Source organism: Oryx dammah, unplaced genomic scaffold, assembly GCF_014754425.2.
Source record: "Oryx dammah isolate SB20612 unplaced genomic scaffold, SCBI_Odam_1.1 HiC_scaffold_25, whole genome shotgun sequence".
NCBI lineage: Eukaryota > Metazoa > Chordata > Mammalia > Artiodactyla > Bovidae > Oryx > Oryx dammah.
Genome location: NW_024070209.1, coordinates 59,213,250 through 59,232,982, shown reverse-complemented (window position 1 = coordinate 59,232,982; position 19,733 = coordinate 59,213,250). Strand labels below are relative to the sequence as shown.

Sequence of the window (19,733 nt, the reverse complement as noted above, 5' to 3'; positions counted from 1 at the left end):
TATAATCATAAGGGATTTGATTTAGGTCATACCTGAATGGTCTAGTGGGGGTTTTCCCCACTTTCTTCAGTTTGAGTCTGAATTTGGCAATGAGGAGTTCATGATCTGAGCCACAGTCAGCTCCAGGTCTTGTTTTTGCTGACTGTATAGAGCTTCTCCATCTTTGGCTGCAAAGGATATAATCAGTCTGATTTTGGTGTTGACCATCTGGTGATGTCCCTGTGTAGAGTCTTCTCTTGTGTTGTTGGAAGAGGGTGTTTGCTATGATCAGTGCGTTCTCTTGGCAGAACTCTATTAGCCTCTGCCCTGCTTCTTTCCGTATTCCAAGGCCAAATTTTGCCTGTTCCTCCAGGTGTTTCTTGACTTCCTACTTTTGCATTCCAGTCCCCTATAATGAAAAGGACATCTTTTTTGAGTGTTAGTTCTAAAAGGTCTTGTAGGTCTTCATAGAACCATTCAACAAACAAATAATTCTGTCATATTTGAGATTGTTCCAAGTACTGTTTCATTGACCATGTTGGGTACTCCATTTCTTCTAAGGGATTCCTGCCCACAGCAGTAGATATAATGGTCATCTGAGTTAAATTCACCCATTCCAGTCCATGTTGGTTCGATTCCTTTGGAGAAGAGTTAAAGTATACTTTAGAATTGAATCATATTAACTTCAATTGGAATACTACTGTTCATGAAGAGTAATAGTTGTAAAATCTGAGTTTTTAGAAAATCGGTCCTTAAATAATTGTGGTTTTAAAAGATGGTCATGTGGTAGTGTGATGGAATTTCATTTACCTTTTTTTTTCTTCTTCTTAATCAGGACATATCAACCCAAGAAAGCAACATTTTAGGGGCATTCTGTGATATGAATGTAAGTGCTTATCTTTTTTCATTTTTAGATTTATGGAAATCTTTATTATTTTGTTCATACATGTCTGAGTTTATGTCTGACCAGTATCTTTCTAGTATTGGTAATAAAATGAAAATTACTTCATAAGTTTAAAAATAATTTTATTTTTTTCTTCAGGATGTAGAAGTACCATTGCATTTGCTTCGTTATGTGTGTTTGTTTTGTGGAAAAAATGGCCTTTCTCTTATGAAGGACTGCTTTGAATATGGAACTCCTGAAACTTTACCATTTCTGATAGCACATGCATTTATTACAGTTGTGTCTAATGTAAGTATTGTTTGAAATTGATTATTGATTTTAATTGATTATTGATTTTAATCTTGGAAACAAAGCCTATTATATTAATATCATGCATTTATATGTCCAGAAAAAGGTTTTGAGCGATTTGTTATGTATAATACTCTTTTTTTTTCTGGATTATGCTTTGGAAAAGTTGAGTATAGAAATCTTTTTTTTTTTTCAGTCTTCACTAAAGTAAAATTAAAATTTGTATCAATGGTTATGACTCAGTGCTCTCACTGCATGGCCTGGGTCTAATTCCTGGTCGGAGAAGTAAGATTTCACAAGCTGTGTGGCATCACCAGAAAAAATTAATGAATTTAAGTAAAATTATAAATTTATCTACCTCTTTTGTTTGAAAGATAACGTGGATAGCTTTGTACAGTCTTATGCTGATTTTTAGCTTTCCTTGTCTGGAATTTTGTACTGGTAGATTTTTGACTACTTAGGGTTTTTGGTTTCTCAAATAATGTATAGCCTAGCCCAGGGCTTTATTACAGTGTGTTTGACTTCCCTCTGTAGTACAGGTGAAAAGCTAACATTTCTTTTTTCGTTTTTAAAGAAGATAATTCTTCAGTTAGATACTGTGAAGCACAATATGTGCAGAAACAAATACTTTTTGTTGTCTGTATATTAAAATTTAACCTGAAATAACCTTTTATTTTGGTCATCATTTTAAAAAAATTGTACAGTAAAATTTAAATCTAACTTTGCCAAAGCCAGAATTCTTGTGTTAACTGACTCACTGTAAGTAATAACTACTCTGAAATATTTCAAGTGTGTATGTAAAATAAAAATACAAGGTGTAAAAAAGACCCCCCCCCAAAAAAAAAAAGACCCAACAAAATAACTTTGTTTCATTGTTTCCAGTGTAGAAGTACACTGGAAAGGACACTGACTTTCTAAAATGTTTTGAATACTTGCATTTCCATATTTGAACTGTTTTTAGCCCCGAGATTCCTTGGTTCCTTGGATAGGTTGAAAATACTACCTGTAACGGCAATGTAGCTTTGTAGGTTAGGAATATATGCTTTGAATTCATAGTTGGCATTTGGATTAATAATTGTGTTTGAATTCTAAATCTGAGCTTCAATTTTTTAATTTGTAGAATGGGAATGATAAGTATGGTGATCTGCCTTTAAAGATGGTGGTGAGATTTTAAGATAGATTTAAAATTCTTATTAATAGTACTTGATAAATAGTAAGTACTTAGTTACTGATAGCTGTTATTTATTGTAGCTGTTATTAAGACTTAATTGTGTTAATCTGATTGACTTTGAAAGGAAGTCCTGTTCATTTTGGCTTCCTTTGGTAGAAAAAGGAAAAAGTAAAATTTTGAGTGAATCCTGTGTTGACATTTTAATTTTAAGCTGTAATAAATTTAGACAAGGTGTTTGACTGAGTTTGATATCAAAAATTCACAAAATAATTTATCAACTATTTTCCTTAGGAATATTACCTTAATTAAATTTATTTCTTGAAATAATTTTACTAATTCTTGGTTAAAATCTATTACGGAAGTCTTATTAAAGACTAATTTATTACTCTCTCTTTAAAAGGAATCCTTTACTAGAGAAAAAGTTTGAATTCTCTTTCAGTTTTCTGTTCCCAGCCTTTTTGTGACAGTTAATTATGGGCTCTTGTCGATTTGCATAACATTAATCTTGTAGCTCAACTGAGACCATTAAACCAAAGTTAAAATTAGTCATACTGTTTTAATTAATAATGTAATTGTTTGGATACTAAAATGATGTGTTTTTTTCCTGAGAGTATAACATAATGTACTTTCCAACCAAAGATTTTATAACTTGAATAGGTAACTATCATTTGGCACCGTTTCCTCATAAGAAAATATTTTTTGATTTTGCCCTTTTCATTCTGTTTTTCTAAATACAGTTAATACTTTGGTGCAATTAGGAGCTTAAATTTCCGGGGTTTTTTGGTAATTAAGTTTTCTGCAGACCCTGTAGTTAATTTTTTTCAGAGTTTGGACATTTAAAGCAGTATGAGTTTTGGCATGATTTCTGACCTTTCTTGTGGTTTTGACCACTCTGCCTGAAGTTTATAGAAAGCACTTGGTGATCAGTTTAAGCAGTTGAAATAGACATCACTTTTTAGGCCTTTAAATTTTAGAATTTTCTTATCACATACAAATTGATTTAGAGCAGAGTAGTTTTCCTTTAGTGGAGCATTATAAATTATAAACCCTGGTGGTTTAAGTCTCATTTATTTATTTATTTATTTTTTGGCTGCACTAACAGTAAGGAAAGAAGAAGGACCTATATTATATGATTAATAGTGTTTGGAATTTGATTCTTATAATGTTTTGCATTATAATAGTATAAAGAATGTAGATTTTACAGAGAAATAATTCTGGGCTTGAATTGTAGTTCTGTTGTACTATCTTTTTGGTATTGTTTGCTTAGTATTATTTAATACTTTTTATTTATTTAAAAAATTTATTTACTTTTTATTTTTTGGCTGTGTTGGGTGTGTGTAGCTTTTCTTTAGCTGTGGCGAGTGGAGGCTAGTCTTTAGTTGCAGTTTCCATGCTTCTCATTGCAGTGGTTTCTCTTGGCATGGGCTCAGTTGCTCCACAGCATGTGGGATTTTCCTGGACGTAGGATCGAACCTGTGTCTCATGCATTGGCAGCGGATTCTTTACCACTGAGCCATCAGGGAAGCCCACTTTTTATCTAATTTTGATTACATTATAAACTTCACTCTTTTCATCTATCAGAATGAGAATATTAAGGGATCAACAAGTGGTAGCTCTTTCTATTAAAAATTTCTTTCCAATGTTGACATTTTCCCTTGTCATTTTCATTTACACTTTTATTTGTTGATGTCTTTATCTGCTAATAAAAGGTATCACTGTACCTATTTTCATCTAATGTATCTTGTATATAATTGAATGTGTTAACCTTTTAAAAAAAATTTGAAATACACATTCAAACAGAAGAGTGCACAGAATAAGGTTTATGATTTAGCAAAGTGAATACCCTTCTAATCACTACCCTTCTAACCACTACTATGCCAAGAAACAAAACACTGTTAACTCCCCAGAAGCCTCCTTTATGATTCCTCTAAGTCACTATCCCATCTCTTTGCCCTTAAAGGTAAACACAATTCATATTTTTATTTCTTACTTTTCTTTACTGTTTTATTACTTAAGCTTATAGCCTTAAATACTATAATTTAGTTTTGTCCCTTGTTAACCATGTATGGTTAACCATGATTGCCGGGAGAAATATCAGTAACCTCAGAGACGCAGATGACGCCACCCTTATGGCAAAAAGTGAAGAAGAACGAAAGAGCCTGGTGATGAAAGTGAAAGAGGAGAGTGAGAAAGTTGACTTAAAACTCAACACTCAAAAAACTAAGATCATGGCATCTGGTCCTATCACTTCATGGCAAATAGATGGGGAAACAATGGAAACAGTGACAGACTTTACTGTTTGGGCTCCAAAATCACTGCAGATGGTGACTGCAGCCGTGAAATTAAAAGACGCTTGCTTCTTGGAAGAAAAGCTATGACCAACCTAGATAGCATATTCAAAAGCAGAGACTTTATTTTGCTGACAAAGGTCCGACTAGTCAAGGCTTTGGTTTTTCCAGTAGTCATGTATGGATGACTTGTAGTCATGTAAGGGCTTCTCTTGTGGCTCAGCTGGTAAAGAATTCTCCTGCAATGCAGGAGAGCTGGGTTTGATCCCTGGGTTGGGATGATCCCCTGGAGAAGATAAAGGCTACCCACTCCAGGATTCTGGCCTGGAGAATTACATGGACTTTATAGTCCGTGGAGTTGCAAAGAGTTGGACACGACTGAGGGACTTTCACTGCACTGCATGTATGGATGAGAGAGTTGGACTATAAAGAAAGCTGAGCACCGAAGAATTGATGCTTTTGAACTGTGGTGTTGGAGAAGACTCTTGAGTGTCCCTTGGACTGCAAGGAAATCAGACCAGTCAATCCTAAAGGAAATCAGTCCTGAATATTCATTGGAAGGACTGATGCTGAAGCTGAAACTCCAATACTTTGGCCAGCTGATACGAAGAACTGACTCATTTGAAAAGACCCTGGTGCTGGGAAAAATTGTAGGCAGAGGGTGAGATGGTTGGATGGCATTACCGACTTGATGGACATGACTTTAATCAAGCTCTGGAAGTCGGTGATGGACAGGGAAGTCTGACGTGCTGCAGTCCCCTGACGTGCTGCAGTCCATGGGGTCACAAAGAGTTGGACGTAACTGAGTGGCTGAACTGAACCAAACCATGTATATGAAATTACACATAATGCATTTTTCATGTATGGCTGTTGCTGCTGCTGCTAAGTCGCTTCAGTCGTGTCTGACTCTGTGCGACCCTATAGACGGAAGCCCACCAGGCTCCTCTGTCCCTGGGATTCTCCAGGCAAGAGCACTGGAGTGGATTGCCATTTCCTTCCCCAATGCAGGAAAGTGAAAAGTGAAAGTGAAGTCGCTCAGTTGTGCCTGACTCGTAGCGACCCCATGGACCGCAGCTCACCAGGCTCCTCAGTCCATGGAATTTTCCAGGCAAGAGTACTGGAGTGGGTTGCCATTGCCTTCTCCTCGTGTATGGCTAGTTTTATTTAAAATTGATATTGCATATAGCTGAAGTAGCTCAATTTCATTGTTGTATAATACTCTTTTAAAATACACTTCCATTGATGTGTTTTACTGGTGTTGGACATTTAGATTATTAATAGTTATGTGCTGTCAGCAACCTCTTACATGTCTTTTGGTGCATATATGCATGTTTTATTTTGATATATATCTAGTAGTGGAATTTGTTGATGACAAGTTATACATAAAATCACTCTTACTGATTAATGCTAAGGTTTCCCTAAGTGATTGTATTTATACTCCTACCAGGATTGAGGTTTCCCATTGCTCCATATCCAAGCAAACATCTAGTGTTCTTACTACTGATGAATGAGTAGTGGTGTCTCATTATGGTCTCCTTTTGTATTTTTAAATGACTAAAGAAATTGAACACAGTTTCATGGGCTATTAGCCATTTGAATATTTTTTGAGAAGTGTCAGTTCAGGTTTATTAAATTCATTTAAAAAATCAAGTTGTTTGCCTTTCCCTTACTGGTATATGGAGATTCCTGGTATGTTTTTTATACAAGTCTTTTGCCTAACATCCATGGATTGCTAATACCTTCTTCAACTCTGATTTTGCTTTCCATTCTCTTGTGTCTTTTAAAGATGATTATTTTTAATATAACTGGCTCAGTGGTAAAGAGTTCATCTGTAATGCAGGAGACGCCGCAGTAGTAGTGGATTTGATCCCTAGGCTGAGAAGACCTCCCAGAGAAGGAAATGGCAGTCCACTTGCCTGAAAAATCCCATGGACAGGAGCCTGGGGGGCTACAGTCCATGGGCTCGCAAAGAGTCAGATACAACTTAGCAAATGAAACAACAAATAGTTGATTTACAATATTACGTTAGTTTTAAGTATACAGCTTCATTTTCACTTTAGTACAAGATCCTGAACATAGTCCCATGTGCTATACAGTAAATGCTTGCTGTTTATTTTAAAAAATTTTTGTTTATTGATATTTTTGGCTGTGCTGGGTCTTCACTGTTGCATGCAGTTTTCTGCAGTTGCAGTGAGTTGAGGCTGGCTTCTTGTTGTGGTGTGTTCTCTTGTTCTGATACACAGGCTCTAGGGTGAGTGGGCTGCAGTGGAACATGGGCTCATGTATGTAGTTGTGACACAAGGGCTTGCTTAGTTGCTCTCCAGCATGTGGGATCTTCCCAGACCAGAGATCTAGCCCATGTCTTCTGCATTGGCAGGCAACTTCTTTACCACTGAACCACCAGGGAAGTCCTTATTGTTTATAACCCCTTATATATATCTAAGTTGTGGTATGTATCTGTTAATCTCATTGTTGTAGTTCAGTTGCTCAGTTGTGTCTGACTGTTTGTGACCCCATGAACAGCAGCACGCCAGCCTTCCTTGTCCTTCACTGTGTCCCAGAGTTTGCTCAAATTCATGTCCATTCTTTGGTGCTCAGACTTTCTTATGGTCCAGCTCTCACATCTGTACATGACTGCTGGAAAAACCATAGCCTTGACTATGCAGACTTTTGTCAGCAAAGTGATATCTCTGCTTTTTAATATGCTGTCTAGGTTTGTTATAGCTTTCCTTCCAAGGAGGATGCATCGTTTAATTTCATGGCTGCAGTCACAGTCTGCAGTGATTTGGAGCCCCCCAAAATAAGTCTGTCACTGCTCTCACAGTTTCCCTTTCTATTTGCATGAAGTGATGGGACCAGATGCCATGATTTTAGTTTTTTTAAATGTTGAGTTTTAAGCCAGCTTTTTCACTCTCCTCTTTCACCTTGATCAAGCGGCTCTTTAGTTCCTCCTCACAGTCTGCCATTAGGGTGGTATAATCTGCATATCTGAGGATGTTCGTACTTCTGGCAGTCTTGATTCTAGCTTGTGATTTATCCAGCCCAGCATTTTGCATGATGTATTCTGCATAGAAGTTGCATAAATAGAGAGACAGTATATAGCCTTTTTGTACTCCTTTCCTAATTATCAGCCAGTCAGTTGTTCCATGTAAGAGTCTAACTACTGCTTCTTGACACACATATAGAATTCTCAGGAAACATAATGTTGTCTGGTATTCCTGTCTCTCAAAGAACTTTCCACAGTTTTTTGTGAGCCACATAGTCAAAGGCTTTCACATAGTCAATGAAGCTGAAGTAGATGTTAATCTCATACTCCCAATTTATCCCTCCCTCTCACCTTTCCCTTTGGTAATCATAAGTGTTCTATTTTGTACAGAAGTTGATCTGTATTATTTTTTTGAATTCTGTGTATGAGTGATATCATATAGAATTTGTCTTTCTCTGCCTGCCTTTCTTTACTATGTATGATAATGTCTGGGTCCATTCCCATGTTGCTGCAAATTGCAAGTTTTTTTTTTTTTAATGGTTTAGTAATATTCTATCATATATATATATTATATACACACACACACACACAACCCCCACTTAATGGATCATAGTCTCGTGGCCAAGGGGCTTGTGTAAATCAGTGAAGTTATGAGCTACACTGTGCAGGGCCACCCAAGATGGATGGATCATAGTGAAGAGTTCAAAGAAAATGTGGTCCATTAGAGGAGGAAATAGGAATCCACTCCAGTATTCTTGCCTTGAGAACCCCATGAACAGTATGAAAAAGCAAAAAGGTATGACACCGTAAGCTGAGCCCCCTAGGTTAGAATGTCCAGTATACTATTGGGGAAGAGCAAAGGACAATTGACTAAGAGCTCAGAAAGAATGAAGGGGTTGCTGCTGCTGCTAAATCACTTCAGTCGTGTCCAACTCTGTGCAACCCCATACACGGCAGCCCACCAGGCTCCGCCATCTCTGGGATTCTCCAGGCAAGAACACTGGGAGTGGGTTGCCATTTCCTTCTCCAGTGCATGAAAGTGAAAAGTGAAAGTGAAGTCGCTCAGTCATGTCCAACTCTTTGCAACCCCATGAACTGCAGCCCACCAGGCTCCTCCGTCCATGGGATTTTCCAGGCAAGAGTACTGGAGTGGGGTGCCATTGCCTTCTCCATGAAGTGGTTACGTCAAGGCAGAAATGATGCTCAATTGTGGTGAGATGTGGTGAGCTCAGATGATGCTCATCTGGTGGTGAAAATAAAGTCTGATGCCATAAAGAATTGTATTGCGTAGGAACCTGGAATGTTACGTCCATGAATTACGGTAAACTGGATATAGTCAAGGAGGAATTGGTAAGATCGAACATTGACATCTTAGGAATTAGTGAACTGAAATGGATGGGAATGGTCAGATTTATTCAAATGACCATTATATCTACCATTATATCTACTGCTGTAGGTAAGAATCATTGAAAGAAGTGGAATAACCCTCATAGTCAATAAGAGTCCAAAATGCAGCACTTGGTTGCAGTCTTAAAAATGACAGAATGGTCTCAATTTGTTTCAAAGGCAAACCATTCAACATCACTGGAATCTAAGTCTGTGCCACAACTACTGATGCTGAAGAAACTGAAGTTGACTGGTTCTGTGAAGACCTACAAGACCTTTTGGAAAACACACCAAAAAAAGGTGTCCTTTTTGTCATAGGGATTAGGAAGTAGGATTAAAAGTGGGAAGTCAGGAGTTTGACAGGCAAGTTTGGACTTGGAATACAAAATGAACAGGGCAGAGGCTGAGATTTTGTCAAGAGAACCTGCTGGTCATAGTAAAAACCCTTTTCCAACAACCCAAGAGGCTCTACATGTGGACATCACCAGATGGTCAGTACTGAAATTAGATTGATTATGTTACTTGCAGCCAAAGATAGAGAAGCTCAGTACAGTCAGCAAACACAAGACCGGGAGCTGACTGTGGCTCAGATTATGGATTCCTTACAAAATTCAGGCTTAAGTTGAAGAGAGTAGGGAAAACCCCTAGATAGTTGAGGTATGACCTAAATCAACTTCTTTATGATTATACAGTTGAGGTGGCAAACAGATTGAAGGGAGTAGATGTGATAGAGTGCCTGAAGAACTATGGATGGAGGTTTGTCACATTGTACAGCAGGCAGTGACCAAAACCATCCAAAAGAAAAAGAAATGCAGGAAGGCTGTTTGTCTGTTTGAGGAGGCTTTACAAAGAGCTTAGGAAAAAGAAGCCAAAAGCAAGGGAGAAGGGAAAGATATACCCAACTGAATGCAGGGTTCCAGAGAATGGCAAGAAGAGATGAGAAGGCCGCCTTAAATGAACAATGCAAGGAAAGAGAGGAAAACAATTAGATGGGAAAAACTAGAGATCACTTCAAGAAAATTGGAGATATCAGGGGTACATTTCATGCAAGGATGGGCCTGATAAAGGACAGAAATGGTAAAGATCTATCAGAAGCAGAAGAGATAAAGAAGAGGAGGCAAGAATACACAACTATGCAAGAAGTCTTAATCACCAGATAATGAAGATGGTTTGGCCACTCACTTAGAGCCAGACATCCTGGAGAGTGAAATCAAGTGGGTCTGAGGAAGCATTACTATGAACAAAATTAGTGGGGGTGACAGATTCCAGCTGAACTGTTTCAAATGCTAAATGATTCTGTTAAAGTGCTGTGAACAAGAATTCCAGAAAAATAACTACTTTTGCTTCATTGATTACGCTAAAGCCTTTGACTTGTGAATCACAACAAACTGTGGAAAAGTCTTAGAGATGGGAATAACAGACCACATTACCTGTCTCCTGAGAAACCTGTATGAGGGTCAAGAAGCAACAGGACCAGACATGGAACAAAGGACTGGTTCAGAATTGGGAAAGGAATATGAAAAGGCTGTATATTGTCACTGTGCTCATTTAATTTCTGTGCAGGGTACATTATGCAAAATGCTGGGCTGGATGAATGACAAGCTCAAATCAAGATTGCCAGGAGAAATAGCAACAGTCTCAATATGCAGATATCATTCTAATGTCAGAAAGTGAAGAGTAACTCAAGAGCATCTTGATGAAGGTGCAAGAGAAGAATGAAAAAGTTGGCTTGTAATTTGATTGTAAAAAATCTTAAGATTGGTACCCGGTCCCATCACTTCATGGCAAATAGAAGGGGGGAAAGTGGAAATGGAAACAGATTTTATCTTCTTGGGCTCCAGAATCACTGTGGCTAGTGACTAGTCCCGTGAAATTGAAAGATGCTTGCTCCTTGGAAGGAAAGCTATGACAGACCTAGAGAGTGTATGTATTAAAGAGCAGATATATCACTTTGCCGACAAAGGTTTGCATAGTCAAAGATACGTTTTTTCTGGTAGTCTCCAGGTGTGAGAGTTGGACAGGAAAGAAGGCTGAACACTGAAGAATTGATGCTTTCAAATCATGGTGATGAAGACCTTGGACAGCAAGATCAAACCAGGCAAATTTAAAGGAGATCAACCCTGAATTTTCATTGGAAGGACTGATGCTGATGCTGAAGCTCCAGTACTTTGGCCACCTGATGCGGAGAGCCAACTCATTGGAAAAGTCCCTGATACTGGGACAGATTTAAGGCAAAATGAGAAGGGCACGGCAAAGGATGAGATGGTTAGATAGCCCCATCAACTCAGTGGACATGAATTTAAGCAAACTCTGGAAGATAGTGGAGGATAGAGGAGCCTGACATGCTGCAATTCATGAGGTCACAAAGAGTTGTACTTAGCAACTGAACCACAGCAACAAATGTGTGTACCCTGTTTTGTTTATTCATTCGTCTATCGATGGACATTTAGATTACTTCCATGTCTTCACTATTGTGAATAGTGTTCCTGTGGACATTGGGGATGGATGTATCCTTCTGAATTAGAGGTTTTTTTTTTTCTTTCATTTTAGAATGTATATCCAGAAGTGGGATTGTTGGATCATGTGATAACTGTTTTTAGTTTTTATCGGAATCTCTAGACTTTTTCATTGTGGCTTCACCAATTTACATTGCCACCTATGCTGCAGGAAGGTTTCCTTTTCTCTACTCTCTCCAGCATTTGTTATCTGTAGTCTTTCTGATAATGGCCATTCTGAATTATGTGAGGTGACAGCTCATTGTAATTTGGATTTTCATTAAGGATTGCTTTTAATCTTAATGATGTATAATTTATAAGAAATTTTTTCCTTATGGTTAATATTTTCATTAGTGGTTAAAAAAATCTTATTCTCAGGTTATGAAGATATTTTTCCATTTTCTGGAAGTTTTTTTATGTTACTTTGTCATTTTGGCCTGTAATTCCATGGTAATTGAATGTGTGTGGTGTATATGAGGGATTAGGATTCATTTTCTTTTCATATAGCCAACTACTGGTCCTGTCACTTTGTAGCAAAGACAGTTCTTTCCTCTTTGTTTTGCAGCATCATTTTGTCATAAATCAAGTATCTTTATGTGTCTTTTTGAGCATAGTCTCGGATTTCTAGTATGTTCCATTTGTCTATTTAATTAATCTTGTGCTGTTTTTCATACTATCTTAATTTCTGCTTCTTTTAAAGAAGTCTTGTTATGTGGTAAAGCAAGTTCTGCCTCCTTGTCATTTTTTAAAAAAAATTAATGTGTAATTGACATATAGGGCTTTCCAGGTGGCTCAGTGGTTAATAATCCATCTGTCAACACAGGAGACATGGGTTCAATCCCTGGTCAAGGAACTAAGATGCCACATGCCATGGGGAAACTCATCTGCACACTACAACCACTGAGCCTGTGTGCCACATCTAGAGAGAAGCTGGAGTGCCGCAACTAAGACCCAACATAGCCTAATAAATAAATAAATATATAATTTAAAAAACTAAGATGATTTATGAAAAAATTATATAGTTCTATTGTATTTGGGTTGCTACCATGCAAAGAGGTATAGAATAGCAGGTAGTAAGATACTTCTTGGGTTGATGGTTCTCCCTTTTTATCAAGATGCTGATAGTAATTCTTCAGGTTGATTTTAGGTATATGTATTAAAAATGTATAGGTTAAACTACTTGTATGTGTTCAGTCATATTTCTTAGTTTATCCTTTACAAAATATTTAGGTTTTAGATGTAGCAAAATACTAAATGTTCTTGTTCTTAAAGACATGTATTTCATATATTCATTATACATTAATATTGCTTTTATGTTTCTTTATAGATTAGAATATGGCTGCATATCCCTGCTGTCATGCAGCACATTATTCCTTTTAGGACATACGTTATCAGGTAAGTTTAACTTTTCTCCCCTTGTTGTCAATATAGTAGTGTTTAAACTGTTCATATAGTAGTACAGAATTATATTGTTTGAAAGTCCTTTGTATTCACATTCTCCAGAGAAAATTTAATTGACAATTTATAGTTTTTAATGAACATATGTATTTTTGTATTTAATGTTTACTTTTAAGCAATTCATGTTGGAATTTTTTTCCATGAGTATAAAAAATGAGAGATTAACAGTGGCTCCATGATATTCAGCTATATTTATTCAGTAAGCAAATATATATGAAGTTTTATAGGCACAGGGAATATAGCAGAGAAGAAAAATTACCTCCTTTTGTATAGTCTGTGTACACAATAAAAATAGTGGAGTCCATTAGAAAGTCATATACCAGCTATTAAAAGGAATGCATTTGAATCAGTTCTAATGAGGTGGATGAAACTGGAGCCTATTATACAGAGTGAAGTAAGTCAGAAAGAAAAACACCAATACAGTATATTAACGCATATACATGGAATTTAGAAAGATGGTAACAATGACCCTATATGTGAGACAGCAAAAGAAACACAGATGTAAAGAACAGTCTTTTGGACTCTGTTGGGAGAAGGCGAGGGTGGGATGGTTTGAGAGAATAGCACTGAAACATGTATATTATCATCTGTGAAATAGATCGCCAGCCCAGGTTCAATGCATGAGACAGGGTGCTCAGGGCTGGTGCACTGGGATGACCCTGAGGGATGGGATGGGGAGGGAGGTGGGGGGGGGGATGGGTTCAGGATGGGGAACACATGTACACCCATGGCTGATTCATGTCAATGTATGGCAAAAACCACTACAATATTATAATTAACCTCCAATTAAAATAAATAAATTAATTAAAAAATAAAAAAATTCATGAGTACTACAGAGAAAAATAATGACAAGAATGGATTGAGAGTTCTAGTAGGTGGGTCATGATTGGTAACTGTGGGTATGGAGAAGGTCTCATTGAGGAGCAAGTGATACTTGTGTTTTGTAAGTCCTAACCTATGAACGAAACCTATGATGAAGATAGAGAAAAAATTGTATTGTTTAAATGTAGGATGTAAGCTGTTGATGTTCTCAGATTGTGTTACTTGATAATATTTAAGAGTTCTTTATAATTTTTCTTATTCTTGCATTAGCAAAAATTTGAGTGCCTACTGTTTTCCAGTTACTGTCTAAGTTATTGGAGAAAGTATCAGGAAAAGAATCAGATAATGCTGAATCCTGTGCAAGAAAAGATATAAGGTGATAGAGAATATGAGGCCTTTCAGAAAGGTGACATCTGAAGAACATGAATCTGCTCATCAGATATTAATTAGAAGGACATATTTCAGCTAGAAGGAACATAAAGACATAGGCTTTGAAGTTGGAAAGAATATGACATTAAAAAACTAGATGTAGATTGGTAGAGAATAATGTACAGGGAAGTTCGATTATGGATATGATTGATAAAATTATTTAGGACCGTCAAGCTGTTGCAAGGAATTTGAATTTACTTTTAGCAGTGGGGTCTATTTAAGTAGATGAATCCTGATTTTTTTTTTTTTTAAATAGCTTAATTTTCTAAACAGATTTGGTTGTTTTATTGGTGGCTGTGCTGGGTCTTCGCTGCTCCAAGCCCGTGGGCTCTGTCCGCTTGTGGAGAGTAGGGGCTCCTCTGGTTGCAGAGCACAGGCTCCAGGCTCGCAGGCTTCAGTAGTTGCGGCACACAGGGCTCAGCTGCCTTGCAGCATGGGGTCGTCCTGGACCAGGGATTGAAAGTGTGTCCACTGCATTGGCAGATGAATTCTTAACCACTGGATCACCAGGGAAGCCCTCATAGCGGTTTTTAAAAGATGAGGTTGGCCTTTCAGTAGCTTGGAAATTGCCTCATAAATTATAGGAGGGTTGAAGGAGAAGCTGGGAGACCAACTGAAAAGTTAATGCGGCAGTCCTGGAAAGAAGTTACGGATCCTTGTTCTAGGATTGTTGATAAGCAGTAAACTTGTACAAGGTTACTGTTACGTTTTGCAGATTCACTGGGTATAGTTGAGAATGAAAGCAACAAGATTGATGATTGTGGGATTTTAAGAAAAGGGATAGCATAGTGGATGATACTTAACCCTCTTCTCCTTGATTCCTCTTGTTGCAGTTAGTATCATTAACTGAGATGGGAAAGACTGGGAGAGTTTAAAGACTTCATTTTTACATGCCTGTGGGACATTTAAGTGACAGTAGGAAATTGGGAGTAAAAGCATGTAATTTAGAACAACAGCATTAATTTAGGAGTTGTCAGCATAAAGAATCACTCTTAGAATCTTCTGGAGTAAATAAATGAACTCATCTAGGGAGAGAATGTAAAAAGAGAATAGAAGTGAATCTAGGATGGAGGCCTGTATCAGGTAGCTTTTGCTGTGTAAGAAAACACCCAGCACTATTTTAAGCACTAGTAGCTTAAAATAACGGCCATTTATCATTTCTCACAGGTCTCCGGTTGGTTAGCTCTTCCGATCTGTGTTGACTTGGCTGGACCTGGATGCTCTAGGATAGATAACTTCATTCGTTTGTCTTGTGGTTGGCAGGTGGATTGGTCTCGGGTGGAGAGAGGTGCTCATACATATTTTGGCATTTGGCTGGATTTTATTTGGGGCATTAACTATGTGTCTTTCATCCAGTAGGCTTTCCTGAGTCCATTTTCTTGGTAGTTGAAGAGTTCCCAGCAATAGAGAGCAAGCCCAAATGCTTTTAAGCTTCTGCTGTGTCACATTTCTTTGTGCCATTGGCCAAAGGTACTTTCATGGCAAAGTTCAGATGCAAGGAAATAGAGAAATGACACTTTTGATAGGAAGAGTGGCGAAGTCACATTGCAAAGACTGCTGTATGAAGTGATGGGAGGGATATAGAGTCTTTTTGCAATCCATTATGAGCCCTGAGGAGCAGTAATGTTGAAAGGTTGGGTAGAGGAGGAGGAACCAACCAAATAATATAGATAGGGCCTGAGAGGAAAACCAGTGGATTGTGATTTTTGAAACCCAAATAATGCTGTTTAAAATGTACACATTTTGAAGGATTTTGGCTGTGTCAGGAAGTAGATATGTTGTTTGTATGAAGTTAACTGAAACTTATTAAAAGCAAGAGCTGTATATATACATGACAGGTATTAGAGAATAGAAAGCTTTATTGGAGGTGCGGGTACGGAATCTGATGTTAAACCACTTGTCTCTGTGTAGTTTCTTCCTCCTTCCCTCCCTCCACCCACCTTCTATGTTGGTTTGGACTTTGCCGTTTCTGATTCATGTTGAACTCTCAGCAAAGGACACATTGCCACAGGTCACAATCCTTGAAGCATCACTTAGAAATAGTTTAGATTGGGGATATTAATCCCAGGATGTCAGGTTCTACTGTACTAAACATTTTGAAGTTAGGGAGCAAAGGAATATTATTAAATTTTTAAGTGGGATTAAGAAATAGTTTGCAAGTTTTTGTGTATGTTGTATTTCTCAATCATTTCAGGTATTTATGCAAGCTCTCTGATCAGGAGTTAAGGCAGAGTGCGGCTCGCAACATGGCTGACTTAATGTGGAGCACAGTGAAAGAACCATTGGACACGACGTTGTGCTTTGATAAAGAAAGCCTAGATCTTGCATTTAAGTACTTTATGTCACCTACTTTGACTATGAGGTTGGCTGGACTGAGTCAGATAACTGTAAGCTATTTTTGTTTTATTTTTGGTAATTTTTTGCTTGTCTTCTCAGGCTGTCATTATCATCATCATAATACCTACTGCTGATGGAGCCACCTGTGCCATGCTCGGCATTGTGCTAAGGACTTTAAGTGCATTACTTTGTGTGGTCCTTAGAAATCATTTCTTATGTGTTCTCTTTCCTCCTGTTTTAAATGTGAAGATGCAGGGACTTGGAAGGATTTATACCTTAGGTCTTTCTGATTTCCAGGTCCAACTCCTTCAGTTTATATATATATATATATGTAGTTATTTTTTGTAAAATTTCCCCCTTCTTTTTTTAAAAAAACATTTATTGTTATTTATTTCATTGTGCCAGATCTTAGTTGCAGCGTGTGAGATCTAGTTCCCTGACCAGGAATTGAACCCAGGCCCCCTGCATTTGGAGCATGGGGTCTTGGCCACTGGACCACCAGGGAAGTCCTAGCTGTTCAGTTTTTTACATTTAGAAAGCAGTGTTTTCAGGGAGAAAAAGAATTGAAGATTATAAGGACTAATTCATTTCAGGTAGAAGCCACAGATAATTGGGTCATAGGCCAAATTTGACTAACAGAAATTTTTGGTTTGCACAGTAGCAAATACTGTTTTAAATGGTGAGAAATACATATTATTAGCTTCTCTCAGAGGAGCGGTGGCAAGAATCTGGTGTTCTTGAATCTGTCTTCTTGAATGACATTTCACTTAGAGCTAAGTAGTTAGCTGCATTTTTCAGAATGGATATGCTTACTCTGGTTTACAAAGGTCTGTATTAGATTTACTCCTTTATATTTACTACCTGTTTTTGTAGTGTAGTTATTCTGAAGTGGCTAGATTTTACCCATGTATTACACTGTAAATGTAGAAAACAATTGCAGTTTCCGAAATCAGATCTTAAAAGTATAGGTCTAGGGAGCCTTTCTTGAAATTCATTGGGCTTCTCAGGTAGCACTAGTGGTGAAGAAGCTGTCTGCCAATGCAGGAGACATAAGAGGTGGCGGTTTGGTCCCTGGGTTGGGAAGATCCTCTGGAGGAGGGCATGGCAACCCACTCCAGTATTCTTGCCTGGAGAATCCCCATGGCAGAGGAGCCTGGCGGGCTACAATCCGTGGGGTGGCAAAGAATCTGACACTACTGAAGTGACTTGGCATGCACACAATGACACATTACTTGCTGCTTTGCATTAAATTTTTGTGATTTTTTTCCCTTATTCAGCTTTTTTCTAACATTCCCAGTGAAATAAAGCCCAAGTATTGCTTGTGGAGTGAATTCATGTTTAAAAATGATAAACAAAATAGGTTAATTGGGAAGTATATATCTGATGATCTTATATTTCATAATTTTGATCTGATTATTGCTTTCTGATCTACATATCAAATACATCAAACTGTGTTTCTTGCCAGTTGCTAACATGCAATAATAATTTTGGAAAAATATGTTTCTTTTCTGTATAGAATCAGCTTCACACCTTCAATGATGTGTGCAATAATGAATCATTGGTATCAGACACAGAAACGTAAGTAATTTATGCATAAGTACACTATTTCAGTGTGTAGCTATTTATATGATAAATATAACTGGCTTTATTTGAAGTGTTCACTGGAAATATTTTGCCTTGTGGTATAGCCTTTAATAAGCTTTCAGAGGAATATATTGCAACACTTAAACATATAGTGTTATTTTTCACTAAATACAAAGAGAGACTATACAGGAGAACTTAATAGTAAAGAATATGGTACTGATAGTTTTTGGAAACTACACTTGATACAGGAAAAGCTCTCATTTAACACATTTTTTTTTTTTTTTTGGAAAAACCAATTTCATGATGCTCATGTATGAAAAGTAGTTTTTATAACCTACAGCTTTTTAAAGTACTTAGAAATGCTTATTTTTCTAATATTCTATTTAGTTGTCCATCCAGTACGGAAGTCATTTTTTAAAATCTCAGTTGGGTAGTATTATTTTCTGCTTTAACAGAGTTTGTTAGTTTTATTTTTGCTGTGCGACTGCTCAGCTTGCAGAATCTTTGTTTCCTGTGGTTGTTTAGTGGCTGAGTTGTGTTGGACTCTTTTGTGATCCCATGGACTGTAGCCCCCCATACTCCTCTGTTCATGGCATTCCCCAGGCAAGAATACTGAAGTGGGTTGCTATTTCCTCCTCTAGTGGATTCTCCTGAACCTAGGGATTGAAGTCTCCTGCTTAGCAGGCAGATTCTTTACTTCTGAGCCACTGACTTGGGATCAGACCCATACTCTTGGTTGTGAAAGTGTGGAATCCTAACCACTGGATCGCCAGAGAATTCCTGAGTTACGTAGTTCGAAGGTGTTAGAAAATTAGTAATGATACAATGAGTCATATTTTTGGTTTACTATAACTTTCATGCGTTGATCTTAGTTCTGCTCTGTGGAGCTAATTTCAGGTGAACTCATCCCTTCGTGAGTTTGGAAACCAGAGGCCATGCCTGTACTTTTTTTTTCCACATACTATGGTTATTAGATATATGGCCAGGCAGGTCATTCACTTTTGGCAACATTCTTTGTCAGTTTAAGTCCCCTTAAAATGTGTGGCCCAGAATTGGTAGTAGCTTTATAAATTCTGGTTCATACTGGAGTACTATTTCACACAGTCAAGATAGTAAGTAGATTATATCCAATGTATATTAAACTACATGTCTGTATTTCCCTTTTGACACCTCAGTGCATCCCCTTGCACTCCTTCAGACTGCCTTTAAGATAATTTTAAAATTGCCAATGAAGTAATCACTCCCCATCCCTGCAAAAAGACAGAAATTAAAAGTCTTGGACTCACCAGTGCAGTAACCCTACATGTACAGGGTAGGTTTTTATGTTCCTGTGGATAGAGAGTAAGAAGGAATTCCATTAAAAAAATGTGTGAAGTTTATACATACTAAAGACATGCTTAAGAGGGAGGGGATTAAAAGTTTTGAGGAATAGTAGAGATATTTTAAGTTGGGAAGAGAAGAGTTTGTACAGTGTGGAAAGATTGGAACAAATTCAAAAAGTGTGATAAACATTGTTGGAGCCTGTGAATTGTGTCTGTCTTTTTAAGCAGTTTTATTAAGGTATAGATAATGCACATATCATAAAACTCACCTGTTTTTATAATGA

General features: G+C 37.5%; 1 protein-coding gene across 4 annotated transcripts in view; it reads left to right on the top strand.

Moving 5' to 3' along the window:
* The window catches only part of USP34 (ubiquitin specific peptidase 34), a 219,721-nt gene that overhangs the window by 51,090 nt on the left and 148,898 nt on the right, over nt 1-19,733 (top strand). For all 4 annotated transcript variants that reach the window (XR_005718281.1, XM_040223999.1, XM_040223998.1 and 1 more), the window contains exons 4-8: nt 815-865; nt 1,022-1,171; nt 12,825-12,892; nt 16,401-16,593; nt 18,060-18,121. Coding sequence is in view for 3 of the 4 variants with exons in the window: in XM_040223999.1 (XP_040079933.1) it covers nt 815-865; nt 1,022-1,171; nt 12,825-12,892; nt 16,401-16,593; nt 18,060-18,121 (524 nt within the window). In the remaining variant the exon portion in view is untranslated. The remainder of the gene's footprint in view (nt 1-814; nt 866-1,021; nt 1,172-12,824; nt 12,893-16,400; nt 16,594-18,059; nt 18,122-19,733) is intronic.